The 23,769-nt window shown below is 35.1% G+C and overlaps 1 protein-coding gene across 1 annotated transcript in view; it reads left to right on the forward strand.

The window, feature by feature from the left end:
* Positions 1-873: 873 nt before the first annotated feature.
* Positions 874-23,769, forward strand: part of LOC103516752 (protein dachsous-like) — a gene marked incomplete at its 3' end in the record, with an annotated part of 29,279 nt that continues 6,383 nt past the window's right edge. The window contains exons 1-4 of the mRNA XM_026829053.1: positions 874-924; positions 3,553-3,669; positions 11,129-11,309; positions 16,687-17,157. Of these exons, the coding sequence (XP_026684854.1) occupies positions 874-924; positions 3,553-3,669; positions 11,129-11,309; positions 16,687-17,157 (820 nt within the window). The remainder of the gene's footprint in view (positions 925-3,552; positions 3,670-11,128; positions 11,310-16,686; positions 17,158-23,769) is intronic.

Raw genomic sequence — 23,769 nt, forward strand, 5'->3', positions numbered from 1 at the left:
GTTAGTTTCCTGAAAATAGTTCCCTATTTGCTTCGAAATGCAACGATTACCGTATTTAATTGAAGTGATGTTTCTTCTTTTTAACGCAACTTGAGTCAATCGTCCTGGAGAATTCTAGATCTGTCTTATAAACGAGCATCCAATGCACTAAAAACTAAAAATATCTTTCTTAGAATCTAACCCACGTACATACAACTCGTACGCTAAAAAATTGAAGAAATTGCTAAAGGATTTGGGAACAATCCCAGATTCTTTATGAATCAGAAGTTAAAAATGTTGCAACGGCTCTCTATTTCCTGAAATATTTTTCTAATTACCGTCTGAGAAAACTCCATTGATGATTCCTCCTCAAAAGCTAGAAGATGGGTACTTTGAAAAATAAAACAAAATAACCTAGTAGCGCGGTTATGATTCCCTGATCTAGCTATTAGAGGACCATTTGACGGGTGTGAACACAGAACTCTACAGGAAATGAAAGAGTCGGGATAATGGTGAGAAGTCGTTTCCAATTTGTGAAGATCTTCCTTCGGAGTCAGGTTAATTAGAAAAAACAACGTCGATGTATAATTTCAAATCAAAACTAATTTACAGGCTGAGTAAGTCGGTGTATTCATGAATTGAGTTCGAGGAATGTCAAGTTTTGCTTTGATAACTTGCCCCATCTGGTATCTGGTACCTTATACTCCAACAGGAGAACAATAGACGTTGGATACTCATTAGATTATGCGTGACATGCATACTAAAGCTAACAGAGATGCAAGTATCTATAGTATACAAGGTCATATCTGCATATTTAATTACCTTATTATGTGAGGCACTTCCTTTATCTCTTGTGAGCATGGTGTGAAACAAGCTCAGACTTTATGATGCTATATGACAGGTGATTTGGCTGAGATTGTTCTTCATATTAGCCAAGATAGAGGCGTGAGTGTTCGGAAAAAAGGTACCCACAAGGTAATCTGTCTGCGCGAAAACTTTATTGCCTTTATTGACCAAACAATATTTTGCCAAGTGCGATTTGTTGCAGCTAATGTGTGAAAAAATATGCCTGGCAATGTGTGCAAAATCTTTCATCCCATTCACTCTATTTTATCATGAACAGTGGGATATACTCGTACAACTCACTTTATCAAGCCAGAGTCTTCACCTGCAGTCTACATTGTTCTAAATCTTGTGAACACCAAGCTGTTTGTTCCTAGATTAACATCATCATCCAGATATTCCACACACTTCAAGTTCTTCAATTCCAATGACTCGACTTTTTCTCACTTGGGTATTTTAGGATTTTATCTGGCATCCCCAATGCTCTATCCACCCCTAACCTCTAATTGGAAATGATGACAGATCAATATTTTCCATTTTGTTGCCTCCACTCTCTACTAACATGTCTATTAAACTGTTGAAGCATTTGGAATTCATTAGGATATTCCTATCCACACTTTCCATAATCATTTTGGTTCTGTTTGTTGAGTTAATGCAGTCATAAGTATGTTCATATTATGTTTTTTCAATGCAACGGTTACCATAAGTATAGATTTCTTTTTCGAAAAGTTAACTTTTTGAGTTTTCTTATGCCACCTAGGACGTGTTGATTTACTTTATGACATAGTCTGTCATTCCAGGGGCCCCATTTCACTATCATCTTCTATCAGAATCTTCGGCTCAAATGATTTGTTTACTATCAACAGCCAGAGGGTTTAAGTTTAGGAGATTAGGGACCAATCAAGTTGTTTAAATGGACTAACTTTGAACTCAAAGTGTGTTGATTCAAACTTGAAACGGTTTAGGAGTTTTACTACTTTGGTGATATACTCTGAATAGGGAACATGTTTACTTTACTCTCTCTGGTGCTCGAGTATGTTTTATTGTCCCTTGGAAATATTTAGGGTCCAGATTCAATATAGGTACTGTAAGAGTTTAGGAGTTTTACTACTTTGGTGATATACTCTGAATAGGGAAAATGTTTACTTTACTCTCTCTGGTGCTCGAGTATGTTTTATTGTCCCTTGGAAATATTTAGGGTCCAGATTCAATATAGGTACTGTAAGCCATCAATAAAATCAATAATAGCTCTCCAAAAGGTGCCATTACATGCTCCATCTGATTCTCGAATCTTTCTTGCTAACTTAAGATACCAAACGATAAAATCGACGGAATAGTCACTTTTTGAAGAGGTATAGTATGTCATTGTTGAATTTCCGAGACAAAACAAATGAATCTCCTGAATGCGAATGGTGTGTTGGTGGAGTTTGTAATGTATTATAGTGTGTTATCATCTGCTATGTATTCTACATTATCTATCATATCATAAAACAGGTCTACAAAATAAATAACAGTAATAAACTGTTCGGAGTGTTCGGTATTTAAAATGTATCTAAATTTTGTTTGTAGTCGGGATTACCTTGAATTGAAGGTTGATAACTTGATATCGACTTTGTCTGTTCCTTTATGGGCTCAAGGGATTTTGTCTAGCTTCAAATGAACCTCTTTTCTCCAAGTAAATATCACTTTTAATACGTTCTCCTCCAATAGTAGATCGTTACTGTTCTTATTTTTTTCTTTCTATCAATTTTGAGAAATTCAGCTAGATTAGCAATTCCAATTATCTCATCAGCATACGCGTTGAACGGACAAAGTGAACTTGAAGTTTTAAGGTGACTGACGACTTTTCCTTTAATACCTACAACAATAGCTAATACTCCTGTTGTTCAGCTAGTAGTAATCAACGTCCGGCGTCCTTGGAACTGAAAACGGCAGCCACATTTTATAGCAAAACCGTGAAGGGCAAATAGCTAATAGTCCTGTTGTTCAGCTAGTAGTAATCAACGTCCGGCGTCCTTGGAACTGAAAACGGCAGCCACATTTTATAGCAAAACCGTGAAGGGCAGTCCGGCGTCCTTGGAACTGAAAACGGCAGCCACATTTTATAGCAAAACCGTGAAGGGCACTCATCACTCAATTCGTAAAGCTTTGCATGCTGTTGCTGATACTATTAATGATGTTTTTATCAAATTCCTCACTCATGTTTACTGACGCAATCCAAACCGCCTTTACTGTCCATTTCCATTATAATAATTAGAATTGCAATCCATAGAGTAATAAAAGTAATTAAACTTTCAAATGATCGCTTCTTCTGGCTACCTCTTCTCTTCGCTCAGTATGATGAGAACAAAATAAATAACAAATATCATAGTTATTATATTTTGATACTCAACACATTTCCTTCTTAAAGTGAAATAATTGCTTTTTAAAATAGAAAGTAAAAAATTCCTAGAAAATACGTACACATATTCTTAGTGTTGAGCAATTTAGTAAAAAGCTTGATGAAGAAATTGACAACCCGAATGTTTACTGTTCATCTTATTACTGTAAAGAGCTTTCAAATGTCAAGTTCTTTGAGAGAGCCGCTGAACTTACTCTATGGCAGTATCTTTCTGATGTGTTTGCCATATAAATATACACGAGAGTTATGAATACAAATTTGTCAACAATAAAGTTGTTGGTTTATTATGTTACTGTTGTCTAACAATCTTCTTTTTCTTCTCGTTGCAGGTGTCAGCCTCGGACCCCGACTGTGGTGTGAATGCCATGGTCAACTACACCCTGGGAGAGAGTCCATCCCGTACCAACCATTTCTACATGAATACACGAGATTACAAGGTTTTTCAAGTTAGTACCTTTACTTGCGGACTCGCGGCATTTGTGGAGTTTTTACTCATTTGTGGAGTTAATATGCCCCCTTTTTGGCAGAGTTTTTCTGTTTCTTGACGCAGTTTAAATGTAGATTCCTCTATTCCTCTAACTTTTTACCTTTAATCTAAATGTACACGAGATTACAAGGTTTTTCAAGTTGGTACCTTTACTTGCGGACTCGCGGCATTTGTGGAGTTTTTACTCATTTGTGGAGTTAATATGCCCCCCTTTTTGGCAGAGTTTTTCTGTTTCTTGACGCAATTTAAATGTAGATTCCTCTATTCCTCTAACTTTTTACCTTTAATCTAAATAGCATTCAATCTATCAAAGAACATTATGAAACTTAATGCAGTTAGTCCTACTTGCTAAAATCACTTTCATACTTGATTTTATGCAAGAGAAAATATTTCCCTGTTATTGAAATATTTGAACATGTAACGTGTGATTAAATAACTTTGTATTTAGTTCTGGTTTTAGAATGTCTACTTTGGGAAAGGAGGGTAAATCTCCATCATCATTAGGTTGACATGTTGCTCACTACTCGTTGTTTTATCTTTGACTCTACGCTCATTGTTGTTGGAGATTTCAACAAATTTAAATAAATATATTCTTCTAATTTCAAACATTGACTTTAACTGATATGGTTGATGACGATTATTTTCTTTAAATTTATCTTAATGTTTGAAACCACTTAAGATTTTTCAGTTCTAATTTCTATGTAAATATGATGTGGTATTTACTTTACCTAGGTCTTGTCAGTATGTTAGGTTCACTTTACCAGAATTGAGAAGGTTACTGGGTGCATGCACAGGATTTGGATTTTGAAAGTCGAAGTTCGTACGAGTTCCCGGTTGTTGCCACAGACAGAGGTAAGGAAACCAAATAAAACATTAAATAGCAACAGGAAAATGGTGAAAGATCCTATCATAGCTATGTAATAGTCTGCAGTTTGTCAATGTCTCAAAATTGTAATCTAAATCCATGTTGATCTAAATGAGTGGTTGAGTATCCAAGGAGAAATTCTCATGGTAGAAAATAGAAATCAATCACCATTTGATGCTGTGTTTACTTCGTCCAGACATCTGGTTGGTAGTTTGCTTGCATAGATTCTCAAGTATGTCTGTGACTCTGTGGTCTTTATTTGATGCTGTGTTTACTTCGTCCAGACATCTGGTTGGTAGTTTGCTTGCATAGATTCTCAAGTATGTCTGTGACTCTGTGGTCTTTGTGCGAGAACTGTGAGGTCATAGAACGATGTTTCTTGGAAAATTAATATTTACATCTAGGTATCTATGTGGATAGCTACACTTTTTTGTTTATATGGAAAATAAATTGGTTTTTGCTATTTGACAAATTTGACTGCATGAAAGATGCTGAGGGAGAGTTAATTTTCTTCAATACATACAAATTTAATATGTAATTATTTCTGTACATATATAGCTAAGTGGTTTTTCAAGTAGGTATTAGATGAAACTGTTGAACGAGATCCTACTCCCCTCAGAGTCTTTAACTTTAGCAGTTTTCGTGGGCCATTGGCCATTGTATGTAGGTAACGTGAGGTAATGAGGCAATAACTATACTTAGATGTACGATGGTAGGTATGTAGGGAACAAGAGATGACATGGATACTATGGTCCATGTTGAGAGGCCATTGTATGTAGGTAACGTGAAGTAATGAGGCAATAACTATACTTAGATGTACGATGGTAGGGTATGTAGGGAACAAGAGATGACATGGATACTATGGTCCATGTTGAGAGCTATTTGAACATGGCATGATTGGCATGCATCCATAACGTGAATTCATAAAAGCAATTCAGCAATACAAACCCGAAATTCTATGGTACTCCACATAGTGTATTGTGCTCAACATTGTTATTTGAGAATATGAAGCAAGAAAAAAGATCTCGCCTTTTATTACACGAATTTCATTTATTGCTTGTAAAATTACCTCATAGGTTCTTCACAAGAATCTCCTCGTGTATTATTACCAGCAATACGGATTCCAAGAAATACATATTGGAATAGATGTTTCTTTACAGCAGTGTGTGCCTGGAAATATGATGGATATAATTAAGCCAAACACGCAACCCTAATCATAAACACAGACAAAGACACACAAAAAAATCCAACATTTTCAATTTTCATTTTTTTACATACGATTTAGTATATTAGATTATGTTATTCCATTTTGCCCGTTGTTGGAAATCTCAAGACGTTCTGCTAGAACAGTGATTCCCAACCTGGGCCCTGTGAGTTTCATCAAAATCTTGTCCACCATAAGAGCTTGAATGACAAAAGGGAACTGCACATTGTGATCTTCACCGAGATGAAAGCAAAATCATACTTTACAACTTTTAGAACGCTTGGATTTTCTACGCCAATTTCATGAACATAAGATAAGATATCAATATCCGTTTGTAAATCCATTTCTATTTAATACTTGTTCACAAAGACACACAAAAAAATCCAACATTTTCAATTTTCATTTTTTTTACATACGATTTAGTATATTAGATTATGTTATTCCATTTTGCCCGTTGTTGGAAATCTCAAAACGTTCTGCTAGAACAGTGATTCCCAACCTGGGCCCTGTGAGTTTCATCAAAATCTTGTCCACCATAAGAGCTTGAATGACAAAAGGGAACTGCACATTGTGATCTTATCCGAGATGAAAGCAAAGTCATACTTTACAACTTTTAGAACGCTTGGATTTTCTACGCCAATTTCATGAACATAAGATGAGATATCAATATCCGTTTGTAAATCCATTTCTATTTAATACTTGTTAATTCCCCTGCACATACTCGTAGCTCTTATTCAGTTCGTTTCAGGTCATATAAAAAGATTCCAGTTTCGCACTAAATTAATTTATTTTAATATTTCCAATGAGCGTTCAACATAATTACCGTCTAGAATTCTTGATCATAGATTTCATCCACAATAAATTATAATTCTTTCAAATCAAGGTCATTCAAGACGTGCTAGCTGGGTAGTCTTTGCTGCAAGACCATCTTCGTTTGTCGTATTTTCAGAACTTTGCCACCCTTCCAGTAAGGTATTTGCCAATCACTTCCACGGTGTTCTTATACCATGTTGTTATCGTTTGCAGAATTCTTAAATGTGTATATATATACAGACCTATGTGTATAGCAGGGCCGTATTTAGGGGGCCCGCCCTCCCCCCCCCAAGCGTTCAAAAAGTTGTAAAGTATGATTTTGCTTCCATCTCGGTGAAGATCACAATGTGCAGTTCCCTTTTGTCATTCAAGCTCTTATGGTGGACAAGATTTTGATGAAACTCACAGGGCCCAGGTTGGGAATCACTGTTCTAGCAGAACGTCTTGAGATTTCCAACAACGGGCAAAATGGAATAACATAATCTAATATACTAAATCGTATGTAAAAAAATGAAAATTGAAAATGTTGGATTTTTTTGTGTGTCTTTGTCTGTGTTTATGATTAGGGTTGCGTGTTTGGCTTAATTATATCCATCATATTTCCAGGCACACACTGCTGTAAAGAAACATCTATTCCAATATGTATTTCTTGGAATCCGTATTGCTGGTAATAATACACGAGGAGATTCTTGTGAAGAACCTATGAGGTAATTTTACAAGCAATAAATGAAATTCGTGTAATAAAAGGCGAGATCTTTTTTCTTGCTTCATATTCTCAAATAACAATGTTGAGCACAATACACTATGTGGAGTACCATAGAATTTCGGGTTTGTATTGCTGAATTGCTTTTATGAATTCACGTTATGGATGCATGCCAATCATGCCATGTTCAAATAGCTCTCAACATGGACCATAGTATCCATGTCATCTCTTGTTCCCTACATACCTACCATCGTACATCTAAGTATAGTTATTGCCTCATTACCTCACGTTACCTACATACAATGGCCAATGGCCCACGAAAACTGCTAAAGTTAAAGACTCTGAGGGGAGTAGGATCTCGTTCAACAGTTTCATCTAATACCTACTTGAAAAACCACTTAGCTATATATGTACAGAAATAATTACATATTAAATTTGTATGTATTGAAGAAAATTAACTCTCCCTCAGCATCTTTCATGCAGTCAAATTTGTCAAATAGCAAAAACCAATTTATTTTCCATATAAACAAAAAAGTGTAGCTATCCACATAGATACCTAGATGTAAATATTAATTTTCCAAGAAACATCGTTCTATGACCTCACAGTTCTCGCACAAAGACCACAGAGTCACAGACATACTTGAGAATCTATGCAAGCAAACTACCAACCAGATGTCTGGACGAAGTAAACACAGCATCAAATAATGGTGATTGATTTCTATTTTCTACCATGAGAATTTCTCCTTGGATACTCAACCACTCATTTAGATCAACATGGATTTAGATTAAAGGTAAAAAGTTAGAGGAATAGAGGAATCTACATTTAAACTGCGTCAAGAAACAGAAAAACTCTGCCAAAAAGGGGGGCATATTAACTCCACAAATGAGTAAAAACTCCACAAATGCCGCGAGTCCGCAAGTAAAGGTACTAACTTGAAAAACCTTGTAATCTCGTGTATATTTATATGGCAAACACATCAGAAAGATACTGCCATAGAGTAAGTTCAGCGGCTCTCTCAAAGAACTTGACATTTGAAAGCTCTTTACAGTAATAAGATGAACAGTAAACATTCGGGTTGTCAATTTCTTCATCAAGCTTTTTACTAAATTGCTCAACACTAAGAATATGTGTACGTATTTTCTAGGAATTTTTTACTTTCTATTTTAAAAAGCAATTATTTCACTTTAAGAAGGAAATGTGTTGAGTATCAAAATATAATAACTATGATATTTGTTATTTATTTTGTTCTCATCATACTGAGCGAAGAGAAGAGGTAGCCAGAAGAAGCGATCATTTGAAAGTTTAATTACTTTTATTACTCTATGGATTGCAATTCTAATTATTATAATGGAAATGGACAGTAAAGGCGGTTTGGATTGCGTCAGTAAACATGAGTGAGGAATTTGATAAAAACATCATTAATAGTATCAGCAACAGCATGCAAAGCTTTACGAATTGAGTGATGAGTGCCCTTCACGGTTTTGCTATAAAATGTGGCTGCCGTTTTCAGTTCCAAGGACGCCGGACGTTGATTACTACTAGCTGAACAACAGGAGTATTAGCTATTGTTGTAGGTATTAAAGTACAGACAGAGGTAAGGAAACCCAATAAAACATTAAATAGCAACAGGAAAATGGTGAAAGACCCTATCACAGCTATGTAATAGTCTGCAGTTTGTCAATGTCTCAAAATTGTAAATCAACTTATAAAATTATCCGATGAGGCACACTAGGGAAATTGCTGAAGAGGCACATCCTGAATTCCTGGCTACAAAAGGCAAACATGGATCAACTTATAAAATTATCCGATGAGACACACTAGGGAAATTGCTGAAGAGGCACATCCTGAATTCCTGGCTACAAAAGGCAAACATGGCCGAGTACAACAAAGTTATCAGTTTTATTAGGACAGGCAGGAGATGCTGGAGTTTGCCAAGTGCAATGGCATTGGGGATTGAGCTTGTATTTCCAGGATGTCAACAGAATTGATTTATGTAGGTATAACCCAGCGCTGCGTTAATATTTATAATTACTTTTGAATAACTGGGATGATGATGTTCACGCTGCATCTAGGAGGAATTGCTATTTGCAGAGTATTTTTCAATAAAATTGTCTCTGAAACTTGAGCTTTTACTTATCCATTTTGCCATGTTGTTTCTTGATAATTCTTTTACATCAAAATGCATTGAGTTGGGTACAGTGAAACACACAGTTTTTGTTTTAGTGAACTATGATTTTATGAAATCTTTATTGGTCCAATCTTCCGGAGATCCAAAATTGAATCTCAGCACAGTTCCGTGAAGGTGTTGTAGTTGTAAGCAAGTTTGACTCTTCTTCTTTCACTCCTCTACCTTTTCCCAATTCTATTTGGGCTTGGCGTTTCCGTCTTGCTAAAGTCCTTTTCCGTTTATCCCTCCTTCTCATTTTTGGCCGGCCCCTTCTCCTTTTACCCCCTACATATTTAATGGGTAGCTAGGCAGCAAAGTTTGATTCAATTCCTACTATGTAAGTATGTATCAGTATCAGGGAGTACAGGGTACTAGGCGTCAACATTGAAACATGATTTTTTGTAAAGAATATGCCGCCCAAAGTCCTTTTCCACTTTATCCCTCCTTCTCATTTTTGGCCGGCCCCTTCTCCTTTTACCCCCTACAAATTTAATGGGTAGCTAGGCAGCAAAGTTTGATTCCATTCTTACTATGTAAGTATGTATCAGTATCAGGGAGTACAGGGTACTAGGCGTCAACATTGAAACATGATTTTTTGTAAAGAATATGCCGCCCTAATTTCTGAGTTTAACACCCTCATCTTTCATTATTATACCAACAACTAACCCTTTTGAAAAGTAGGCAGCTTTTGTAGGTTTCCCAAATATTTCAATTGTAAATTCAACCTAGACTTCAACTTATTGTAAAGTATAGGTAACATCGGTTCTCGTAGGTGAAGGTCTACAGAGTAATTAGCTACAATACGAACTTTTTTTAAAGGCTTCTTGTAAAGTTACAAGATGGCCTCTTATAAAGTTGTCCAGTGGACTTGAAAGTACGTTAGGTCTATGGTCTCTGTGCAATGTGTATAGGCTATGGAGATGTATTCGGTGCAACTTTATTGAAAGCTTTCAAAAAAAACATTTTCCACTTTTTGATTATGTCCATCTTGAGCATTCGTGGTAATGTATTTGTACAACCATCAAACTATCCATGGAAGAGATATCCTGAGAGTAGATTAGTAGATACAGGAATCAAAAAAATCATGGAAAACATATCCTGATAGAAGATACAGTAATGAAATTAACCATTGAAAACACTTCCCATACAAACCATAGCGTACCGGTTGCGTCGTTTCGCTCTTGGCGGTCAATCACCACCCAAGCGAGTATCATGATTACTATTATTACTGTGTGTTTTTTGGCATATATTGTGCCAGGAGCACCCACTCCTATCGCACCTGACCCTGAGTTGACTGTCTGGTCTAGCAGAGTCTTCTTGAATCTTAATGAACCTTAATACTGATGTGTCTTATGTCATTGGGAATGTGATGCAGTTACAGCGAGGGTTACCTCGCTTTTGCATCGGACATAATGCACTTACATGAAATGTTTTATATATTTTTTGGTCTGTTTTGACTGTGGACTTTGTAGCTGCAAAGCTCACAAGACTTTTTTTTTCTTCAAATTTCCAATTTTCGATGTTTGTCCAGCAAAATTTTCCGATAAAAACCCTATCCATCAATCCAAGATGTTGAGACTTATGAACTACAAATTTGTCAACAGTAAAGTTGTTGGTTTATTATGTTACTGTTGTCTAACAATCTTCTTTTTCTTCTCGTTGCAGGTCTCAGCCTCGGACCCCGACTGTGGTGTGAATGCCATGGTCAACTACACCCTGGGAGAGAGTCCATCCCGTACCAACCATTTCTACATGAAATCCGTTAGTGGGGAGATTTGTATAGCACAGGATTTGGATTTTGAAAGTCGAAGTTCGTACGAGTTCCCGGTTGTTGCTACAGACAGAGGTAAGGAAACCCAATAAAACATTAAATAGCAACAGGAAAATGGTGAAAGACCCTATCACAGCTATGTAATAGTCTGCAGTTTGTCAATGTCTCAAAATTGTAAATCAACTTATAAAATTATCCGATGAGGCACACTAGGGAAATTGCTGAAGAGGCACATCCTGAATTCCTGGCTACAAAAGGCAAACATGGCCGAGTACAACAAAGTTATCAGTTTTATTAGGACAGGCAGGAGATGCTGGAGTTTGCCAAGTGCAATGGCATTGGGGATTGAGCTTGTATTTCCAGGATGTCAACAGAATTGATTTATGTAGGTATAACCCAGCGCTGCGTTAATATTTATAATTACTTTTGAATAACTGGGATGATGATGTTCACGCTGCATCTAGGAGGAATTGCTATTTGCAGAGTATTTTTCAATAAAATTGTCTCTGAAACTTGAGCTTTTACTTATCCATTTTGCCATGTTGTTTCTTGATAATTCTTTTACATCAAAATGCATTGAGTTGGGTACAGTGAAACACACAGTTTTTGTTTTAGTGAACTATGATTTTATGAAATCTTTATTGGTCCAATTCCAACCAATAAGTATAATACACCGTACCTATTCGGTATTTTTTACCAAATTGTTAATAGTTCTCATCAAGTATTGGAAACCTCAAATAGTGAGTTTTTTTAAATAATTTAATAGGTTCCTACATAGTAGAGGTAAAGCCTTCTTCTTGAAACAATTGAAAAAGAAAACCATAGTAGAAATATGTGAACGTGGTAAAAACAAATAAATAGCCATGCTTTGACTTTTTTTGCAACCAATATAATACACCGTACCTATTCGGTATTTTTTACCAAACTGTTAATAGTTCTCATCAAGTATTGGAAACCTCGAATAGTGAGTTTTTTTAAATAATTTAATAGGTTCCTACATAGTAGAGGTAAAGCCTTCTTCTTGAAACAATTGAAAAAGAAAACCATAGGAAACTAATAAGCTCTTTACAAAGTCTACCCCAAACTTCGACCATTGAAATTAATTATACAAATTAGAAAAGATAAACTGTTTCCTTTAAACCATTCAAATGCATATGATGTTTCATAGTGACAATGCTACAGTGCTGCATCGGTGCATTCATATAATTAAGTTTCTTACATTGCAATGTTCCCCATTCTAAACAATAGCGTATTGTTCATCTCGCAAAGTTCATCTTTTGTCTCCAGACTGGACCAAGCACCAAGGGGCCTATTCATCTCTTGAGGACACTGTACCGCAGCAGCTATTTGTTCTTTGCTTTTATCTTTATGGAGGGAAATATACTAGATGAGACCGTTGATAGCTTTATGGAGTCTTGAGTTTAGGTAGCGAAACCAGAAGGTTGGTTCATGATAATTTTGAAATTGCATCAAATAATTCATTTGTAAAATTACTCTTAGATTATTCTTTTGGTGGTAAACATGAAACTTATACATACAGTACGAGCTAAAATGGGTGGGAGTAAAGAAACTACTGTAGTCAGAATTCCAGTTAAGGATGTCAAAGTCAATCTTACTGATGAAGCCTATAATTTACATTTAAATGGAAATATACGTAAGTAATATTGCAGATCTACATTTTTGCATAGGTGCACTTTTCAAAATTTAACAATTGCAGAGGAAGAATAATTATTTAAGTATTAATAAATAATAATGTCAACTATTTCTAGTAATGTAGGGTCAGTTAAGGATGTCAATGTCAAAGTCAATCTTACTGATGAAGCCTACAATTTACATTTAAATGGAAATATACGTAGGTAATATTGCAGATCTACATTTTTGCATAGGTACACTTTTCAAAATTTAACAATTGCAGAGGAAGAATAATTATTTAAGTATTAATAAATAATAATGTCAACTATTTCTAGTAATGTAGGGTATTCCCATGTTTATGAAATTGTGAATCCTAAACAACAGCTTTCAGTGTTGTGTATTCAAATAGAATCCTGGGTACAAACACAGGTTAACTTACAAAGCTCACAATCTCACATTGTTTCAAGCACTAGATAGACTTTCTGCAGGGGCGTCCCTCTGTTTTCTCTGTAAGGAGAAGAAGAACTACTTGAGAAAGAAAGGTAGAAGAAATTCTTCCTGTGTACACAAAAATTCTATTCCTTTACATACAAAGTTTTTAAAATGGAAAGAAAGGTTGTAATTACAGTTAACCCGACTAGAATATTGCTAGAACGTCGGAGCCTATCGCTCCTTTGAGCCTTTTATGTGCCGGACTAATAGCATTATCAGTTATGTCTGCTTTGTACTTTAAACAAAAGCTATGAGTCAAGAGGAGAGCTTTCAATCTCGATTCCACCACTAAAATCTAAAGGCCCTGCAATTTCTGAGTTTAACACCCTCATCTCTCATTATTATAACAATAAGTAACCCTTTTGAAAAGTAGGCAGCTTTTGTAGGTTTCCCAAATATTTCAATTGTAAATTCAACCTAGACTTCAACTCACTTCATATTGTAAAGTAGGTAACATCGGTTCTCGTAGGTGAAGGTCTACAGAGTAGTTAGCTACAATACGAACTTTTTTTAAAGGCTTCTTGTAAAGTTACAACATACTGATGTTTTATTTACGGTTTATTATAGTGTTTTCTCCAAAATAAAATTGGACATTTTAAAACTTTAAATCATTTTCGCAATACCTAGACATAGAGAGTATGCCAATTCTGAACTATGTGCAGTACTAGAAACTACATAGGTATAGTTAACTTTGTTATGTTTGTCGCCAATGTACCATTTTTCTTTCCAAGCTGTGGTGCATAATCCTCATGTTTTCTAGTGTGAGAAAAAGCATGTCTGTTATTTTATTTTAATGTATTTGTTATATTGGTTTTCATTTGGAATGTTCGGCTTTGCATTGTTTGTGTCGTGTCAATGAAATTCATCACGACTTTACTGTTGTAGGAAACACATGAATTCACACTTGATATTTATTTTATTCAGTTATCTACATTATATTCCCCGTGGATTTCGCTATAATGTATTCCAAAAGTTATCATAGCTCATGTATATTCCATTCTGTCTTTACAAACGTATGTATTATCCTAAACTTTTGACGGCATCGGCAGCCAAAATGTACATTTGAGTAACCTAGTAGCATTACATCATATGCACTAGCAGATATTTTTTCCTGTTTACTCTGTCGTGTTGTTGAAACAGAAAGATAGCCAAATGATCTTTACACATAAACTTTATTTTTGCTACTGCATCATATGCTTCATTAGGTGGAATATTAAATCAATCTTGGAATGTAAATCAATGTGAAACTATCTACTACGAGTTTTGCATAGTTTTCTATATTTTAAATAAAACCTTCATTTATTTCCATCTTTTTTATAAATCAAACCTTTTAAAACTCCTGCCCTCTCTGCAATTTTATGTGCGAAGCAGGGAGAATTACCGTCCTTATACAATTAAATGGCAAAATTAGCTGTAAGTTGATGTGAAAGAAAAGGAAATTCCTATTGGAGGAATAATGAGAATTACCGTCCTTATACAATTAAATGGCAAAATTAGCTGTAAGTTGATGTGAAAGAAAAGGAAATTCCTATTGGAGGAATAATTTGGGTATCGGGAACTCTTTGCGAAGAATTTGAAACAATTTGACTGTATGTATATCAGTGTCCGTGAGAGTGTTTGAATACTTGATGCTCAGGCTGTGTCAACGGTGAGTAACGAATACATTCCGGACAGTTTTATGTTCGGAGTCCTGGAACCAAAATTTATGTTCTAACAATATGGAAATAGTCATGAAAGGTAATATTGAACTCGGACGTTAGGAACAAAGAGATGACGTGCCTCTCGAGTTAAACAGTTATATTCCAAGTCTTGGAATGAATGGAAGAGCGGACAGCGGACCAATGAAAACAAGTGCGAACACTAACAATACTGTTAACATTCGTGCAAAATTTATTAGAGATAAAAGAAAGAAGGCTCAAGACAGAAAGATTAGAATTACTGCTATCAGGGAAACTGAAATGGCATCGCACAAATATATCATTTGTTGGATAGGTCAGGTTTATAGGGTCATTGCAAGTACATATACTTGAATTTCAACTTGAGAATATTCTTGTTTCTTTCATGTGTTTATCAGTCTGATCTTTGATGCTATTAGTAAAAATGTTGGAGTTATTGAAGCATTCAAGGAATGCTTGATTTTCTTTTATCTTGTGGGTTATGAGGTTTGAAGTACAATTTATAGTAGCTAAGTGGTTTTTCAAGTAGGTATTAGATGAAACTGTTGAACGAGATCCTACTCCCCTCAGAGTCTTTAGCTTTAGCAGTTTTCGTGGGCCATTGTATGTAGGTAACGTGAAGTAATGAGGCAATAACTATACTTAGATGTACGATGGTAGGTATGTAGGGAACAAGAGATGACATGGATACTATGGTCCATGTTGAGAGGGAGTTATTGAAGCATTCAAGGAATGCTTGATTTTCTTTTATCTTGTGGGTTATGAGGTTTGAAGTACAATTTATATTTTATCCAGGAGATAACGTGTTGTAGAACCAAGTCTACTGGCGGGGGAGGATGATCTTGACTCTCTTGAACCCTGTACAAGCAAATATGTACAACATATAGCTTGCCATGTAAAACCATGTAGGTGTACAAATAGATCATATTATTATCATAAATTACCTTGTCTTGAATTCAACATCAAGAAACCGTACTCTCTACTTTTTGCACTCGCAAGAACAACTTTACTAGATATTTTTTTTTTATTATTATTATTTGCTCGACAAAACAAACAAAATTAAGGGGAAAGAGTTGACCTGTGTTGAGTGCCATATTTATGTTTATGCATCGACCACATGCCATTTCATGCCTGCTCGCGTGTTAAAGTGTTATCGTTGGGCTATGATAAAGGCCATTTGGTTGGCTTTTATATTTGTAGTATTTCTAATTATATTGATAGGACACAACTATTTGGTATCAGCTATTGTTGAACCGTGGTAATTCTATAGATGTTTAAGTTTCTCAATATCTTTCCTAGACTGCATTTCTAATATAACCTCTCCTTCTTTCTGTTTCAGGCGGTCTGAGCACAACTGCCATAATAGCATCAAAGATCAGACTGATAAACACATGAAAGAAACAAGAATATTCTCAAGTTGAAATTCAAGTATACTTGCAATGACCCTATAAACCTGACCTATCCAACAAATGATATATTTGTGCGATGCCATTTCAGTTTCCCTGATAGCAGTAATTCTAGACACAACTATTTGGTATCAGCTATTGTTGAAAATGTTGAACCGTGGTAATTCTATAGATGTTTATTTTAAGTTTCTCAATATCTTTCCTAGACTGCATTTCTAATATAACCTCTCCTTCTTTCTGTTTCAGGCGGTCTGAGCACAACTGCCATGGTGAGGATTCAAATCACTGATGTGAATGACAATGAACCTATCTTTAATCCTGTGGAATACAATGTGTCCCTGCGAGATGATATTCAAACCACAACTGCATTTGCCGTTGTTCTGGCGACAGATCGGGACTCGGACCGATTCGGAACAATTTCCTACAAAATTGTTACCGGTAAAGACGCTAATTTATTTCGTATCGACCGTTCAAGTGGAGAACTTTTCGTCACGCGGGGAAATTTTCTATCCCGTTCAAATTCCTATCATATCAATGTTTCTGCAATGGATGGTGGCGGAAACAAATGCTCTCAGGATGCCCAAGTCAACATTAACATCATCAACAGTCATATGCCCATCCCATTGTTCCAACAATCTACCTACTCCTTTGTAGTTCCTGAGGATGTCTTCAAGAACTCTATAGTGGGGACGATCAAGGCAGCAACTTCGGATAGTGGTAAGTTCACTGAGTTTTCAGTGTGTTTTTTTTTTTTTTTTAATAGTAGTAGGTGTTTCAAATACTTTTTTCACTAGACTTTTCACTGAAGTCTTGTTTATTGGATATAATACAAGGATATGATGATTTCAGCGAAATATTTATAGGTATAATCTCTTATTAGCCTCTCAGTGATAGCTAGTTTTGAGCGATGTACCTACATACCCTAGATAGGATTGAAATTCCTCCAATGTTCAGCTTAACTTTAATAAAATGATAACTAATGATGTTCCATTGACAATTGCAATCCTTTCGAATCAAATAAATTTGTGAACGCCATATTAAAATATAATGAAAACTTTAGTGACGCTTGTTCTGACATAGTCATCAAATGTGTAATTTATCTCCTGCGCTCAACGCTGTCAGGGGTGGACTTGAAACTTGAATCAGGTTATTGAGTTTTGATCCTCAGCACAGTTCCAAGAGGGTGTTGTAGTTGTAAGCAAGTTTGACTCTTCTTCTTTCACTCCTCTACCTTTTCCCAATTCTATTTGGGCTTGGCGTTTCCGTCTTGTATTCTACTCCTCCATTTCTGTCTATCCAATGCTTCCTCTTTTCTCCATTCTCTCTAAAGTCCTTTTCCACTTTATCCCTCCTTCTCATTTTTGGCCGGCCCCTTCTCCTTTTACCCCCTACAAATTTAATGGGTAGCTAGGCAGCAAAGTTTGATTCCGTTCTTACTATGTAAGTATGTATCATTATCAGGGAGTACAGGGTACTAGACGTCAACATTGAAACATGATTTTTTGTAAAGAATATGCCGCCCATGTCAATTAATCAGGTTTCATCCAATTAATTTACGTCTTAAAGATATTATCGTGAATAAAAATATTTAATTTATTTAAATTACAATATTTTGGAACGATTTAAAACTGATTTCCGTTTCCCGATTAAAAATGATAAGTAATAAAAAAAAAAACTTGGAAATAAAAATCACCTCGAAATTAGTTCATTTTTGTCATTTGTGAAAATTTATCCGTTGGTACTATTAAAACATATTATTAAATTGTGGTCATTTATTACAACCTTCTAGATTCTAGAGGTTGAAGACCTTTCAAAATTTCCGAAGTAGGTAGGTAACTGGAGAGAGATTAATCTCAGCATTAGCTATGGATATTTGTAGTCCAATGTTTTGATTAATATGTGTACTTCTACGTGGGTTTGTGGGAATTAATATGTGTCTTCTACGTGGGTTTGTGGGTCCTTCTTAAATTGACACCTAAATGCTATAAAAATTCACATCAAATTACGAGCTATTTTGAAACTCATCAACCAAGAATAAGGTGATTAGATTAGCTGATTAGTCTCGTTTATGGAAAAGTCAACTTGATGACAAAGTATTATGTACCTAATACGTACCTATGTATGTAGGTACCATCGATTTCAAATTTGACCCCATGAAATGTGATCTAAATGCGGAGGGTCCATGTCACCAGAATCGTCACCTACTGAGGTACCATCGATTTCAAATTTGACCCCATGAAATGTGATCTAAATGCGGAGGGTCCATGTCACCAGAATCGTCAAAAAGGTTTATGTACCTACGTACCTATGTAGGTACCATCGATTTCAAATTTGACCCCATGAAATGTGATCTAAATGCGGAGGGTCCATGTCACCAGAATCGTCACCTACTGAGGTCATGAGTTCCTAAACTAATTCATTACTCCTACGTAATTAGGATAATAATATTGTAACCAAACCATTGTTCCATGTATTCCCTAACTCTAGGTTCCACGTTGTATCTGTGCAAAGTAAATTTAAAGGACATAGATATATGTAAGTAGGTACTCGCAAATTTACACAAGCTTTATCTGGAAACACATACGCAGAATAGAAACAAGAGTACAAAATCGACTAAAATATCTAAATATAAAAGAAATACGGGAGAAAATGGAAAGAATCGTGAAGGAATCGGGATCACGATTTTTTCGTTCTCCGTTAGAAATATGTGAACGTGGTAAAAACAAATAAATAGCCATGCTTTGACTTTTTTTCCAACCAATATAATACACCGTACCTATTCGGTATTTTTTACCAAACTGTTAATAGTTCTCATCAAGTATTGGAAACCTCGAATAGTGAGGAAATTGAATGATTAGAATTTGATGAGATCACTACAACGCGGTAAAGCTGATATAGATTTCCAATTTATTTTACCTTTCCTTTATTATTAAAATACAATTTGGCATTTCATTTTCACCATTATAGAGACAAAAAATGGTATACACAACATAATAAAATGCAACATGCATCTTACTGGAACACAATATTTTGTTTTATAGCTATTATTAAAAAAAAAGTTTCGTATTTTCAACTTTCAACCAGTGTTCCTCTGTTCTTTTTATAACCTCAGCGCTCGTTTTAGTGTTCCGACATTTTTGATGGGATCACTACAACGCGGTAAAGCTGACATAGATTTCCAATTTATTTTACCTTTTCTTTATTATTAAAATACAATTTGGCATTTCATTTTCACCATTATAGAGACAAAAAATGGTATACACAACATAATAAAATGCAACATGCATCTTACTGGAACACAATATTTTGTTTTATAGCTATTATTAAAAAAAAGTTTCGTATTTTCAACTTTCAACCAGTGTTCCTCTGTTCTTTTTATAACCTCAGCGCTCGTTTTAGTGTTCCGACATTTTATAATTGCGCAATTTTCTTAATAATTAATGTTGGTAATAATCATCATAAAAAAAAACTATTATTTCGCGTATTTATATTTTTCAAACCCCCATCTTTTTTCCATGATGATTTTTTCGCGGTTGTTACAAATAATGAGTTCTTGGGCGTTGGAAGAGTCTCCAATAAGTTTAAACATAAAATCACCCGACTATATCCCATATCATGGAATTCGGAGCTTAAGCTTGAGTACGATCAGCAGTAAATCACCCTAGTTTTCTCCAAGTCCGCGGAACATTTTCCTGAACACCGAGATAAAAGTTCAACAGTTGTGTTGGCACAGACAAGAGTTGGTCTCTTGGCTATTGAAAATTGAAACCCGTAGGATTCTAGGTGCCTCTCCATAGGTCCAACTAGTATTCCCACTCTGAAATTTTAATGATTATATTATTCTTCCTGATAATAGCTTTCAATGCCTCTATCGGGTTCATCAGTTCAGTCAGAATCATGAGGACAAAAATCGATCTGTTGTGTTGGCACAGACAAGAGTTGGTCTCTTGGCTATTGAAAATTTAAACCCGTAGGATTCCAGGTGCCTCTCCATAGGTCCAACTAGTATTCCCACTCTGAAATTTAAATGATTATATTATTCTTCCTGATAATAGCTTTCAATGCCTCTATCGGGTTCATCAGTTCAGTCAGAATCATGAGGACAGAAATCGATATAAGAAACACCATAAATTCTATCAGCTTAAAGATCTCAAGAATTATCATAGATATAGTTAAAATAATTACTTGAAAAAAAAATCGTTTTAACAGATACCTACCTAGATTTAATTTGGAAGAAAAGTAGACACCGCTGACAAATGACTAGGCACAGGTAATTTATTGTACAATGCCCTCCTCCTGAAGGTAAGAAACACCATAAATTCTATCAGCTTAAAGATCTCAAGAATTATCATAGATATAGATAAAATAATTACATGCAAAAAAAATCGTTTTAACAGATACCTAGATTTAATTTGGAAGAAAAGTAGACACCGCTGACAAATGACTAGGCACAGGTAATTTATTGTACAATGCCCTCCTCCTGAAGTAGGTAAAATAATTACTTGCAAAAAAAAATTGTTTTAAAAGATACCTAGATTCAATTTGGAAGAAAAGTAGACACCGCTGACAAATGACTAGGCACAGGTAATTTATTGTACAATGCCCTCCTCCTGAAGAGGATTAGAAAACTGATCTGCCTCACAATCCGGCCTCAAATAATAGTAATTTATATTAATTTAAATGAGAGGATTTGCCGTATAAATTTTATGGCACGGTGAAATTTATAGCTTGGTATAAATCATAGGACATTATCTTCTTCAGCATATTATAAACTTTGTAAACAACATTTTTAGTTGTAAAATCCATCTTGTGTACTTTGTGTATTGTGTTGAACATATCCCTGTCAGATCCGTAATATACTGGAAGAACACTTCACACATGCTGCACTGCATTCTGGACACATTATTCAATATTCACTAATGCTTGTCATAGTCACATACTGATGTTTTATTTACGGTTTATTATAGTGTTTTCTCCAAAATAAAATTGGACATTTTAAAACTTTAAATCATTTTCGCAATACCTAGACATAGAGAGTATGCCAATTCTGAACTATGTGCAGTACTAGAAACTACATAGGTATAGTTAACTTTGTTATGTTTGTCGCCAATGTACCATTTTTCTTTCCAAGCTGTGGTGCATAATCCTCATGTTTTCTAGTGTGAGAAAAAGCATGTCTGTTACACCTATGCCAATTCTGAACTATGTGCAGTACTAGAAACTACATAGGTATAGTTAACTTTGTTATATATGTTTGTCGCCAATGTACCATTTTTCTTTCCAAGCTGTGGTGCATAATCCTCATGTTTTCTAGTGTGAGAAAAAGCATGTCTGTTATTTTATTTTAATGTATTTGTTATATTGGTTTTCATTTGGAATGTTCGGCTTTGCATTGTTTGTGTCGTGTCAATGAAATTCATCACGACTTTACTGTTGTAGGAAACACATGAATTCACACTTGATATTTATTTTTTATTCAGTTATCTACGTTATATTCCCCGTGGATTTCTCTATAATGTATTCCAAAAGTTATCATAGCTCATGTATAATCCATTCTGTCTCTACAAACGTATGTATTATCCTAAACTTTTGACGGCATCGGCAGCCAAAATGTACATTTGAGTAACCTAGTAGCATTACATCATATGCAATTCAGTTATCTACATTATATTCCCCGTGGATTTCGCTATAATGTATTCCAAAAGTTATCATAGCTCATGTATATTCCATTCTGTCTTTACAAACGTATGTATTATCCTAAACTTTTGACGGCATCGGCAGCCAAAATGTACATTTGAGTAACCTAGTAGCATTACATCATATGCACTAGCAGATATTTTTTCCTGTTTACTCTGTCGTGTTGTTGAAACAGAAAGATAGCCAAATGATCTTTACACATAAACTTTATTTTTGCTACTGCATCATATGCTTCATTAGGTGGAATATTAAATCAATCTTGGAATGTAAATCAATGTGAAACTATCTACTACGAGTTTTGCATAGTTTTCTATATTTTAAATAAAACCTTCATTTATTTCCATCTTTTTTATAAATCAAACCTTTTAAAACTCCTGCCCTCTCTGCAATTTTATGTGTGAAGCAGGAAGAATTACCGTCCTTATACAATTAAATGGCAAAATTAGCAGTAAGTTGATGTGAAAGAAAAGGAATTTCCTATTGGAGGAATAATTTGGGTATTGGGAACTCTTTGCGAAGAATTTGAAACAATTTGACTGTACTTATGTATATCAGTGTCCGTGAGAGTGTTTGAATACTTGATGCTCAGGCTGTGTCAACGGTGAGTAACGAATACATTCCGGACAGTTTTGCGGCCCGATTGAAATTGTGTAATCCTCAGCAAGATAAGTGATCGAATTAATTGATCAATATAATTTAATATGTAATCCTCTTTGTCGAACATTTGATCTAAGGCTTTTAATTGATAAGAAGATGAAACTTTCATCAAAGATGACAAAACTGACAGGAAAGGTGGGGCTTCAACTAGTGGAGTTTCTACTTAATTATTTAGTTTATTAATTATCGTAGCAGTAGAGATGGACAAACTTAATACCTATAAGGTTCCGCCACTAAAGATTGAATTGATTATGATATAGGTTTATTGATGTGTTATTTATTTTAGCCGTCAATTTGCATAGTTGCATAGGCATACCCTCATTTACATGACACATGTAGACACCGATTTTTTTTAAACAGGGAAGTATTAACCGTTAATATTAATATGTGCATCTATAGTACATATTGTTGACTTTTTCCTCACACCTCAGTTTTTTTTTTTTTAAACCATTTTCATTTCGACCAGATTCAAATTCTTCCCGAGCCGCCAAGGATGGGTTTCCTAATCGTGTCCGAAGTGATTTTGGTTCGATAAACGACAAAACTGACAGGAAAGGTGGGGCTTCAACTAGTGGAGTTTCTACTTAATTATTTAATTTATTAATTATCGTAGCAGTAGAGATGGACAAACTTAATACCTATAAGGTTCCGCCACTGAAGATTGAATTGATTATGATATAGGTTTATTGATGTGTTATTTATTTTAGCCGTCAATTTGCATAGTTGCATACCCTCTTTTACATGACACATGTAGACACCGATTGTTTTAAACAGGGAAGTATTAACCGTTAATATTAATATGTGCATCTACAGTACATATTGTTGACTTTTTCCTCACACCTCAGATTTTTTTAAATCATTTTCATTTCGACCAGATTCAAATTCTTCCCGAGCCGCCAAGGATGGGTTTCCTAATCGTGTCCGAAGTGATTTTGGTTCGATAAAAATAGTAGTAGGTGTTTCAAATACTTTTTT

This window comes from Diaphorina citri, unplaced genomic scaffold (assembly GCF_000475195.1).
Source record: "Diaphorina citri unplaced genomic scaffold, Diaci psyllid genome assembly version 1.1 scaffold1657, whole genome shotgun sequence".
NCBI lineage: Eukaryota > Metazoa > Arthropoda > Insecta > Hemiptera > Psyllidae > Diaphorina > Diaphorina citri.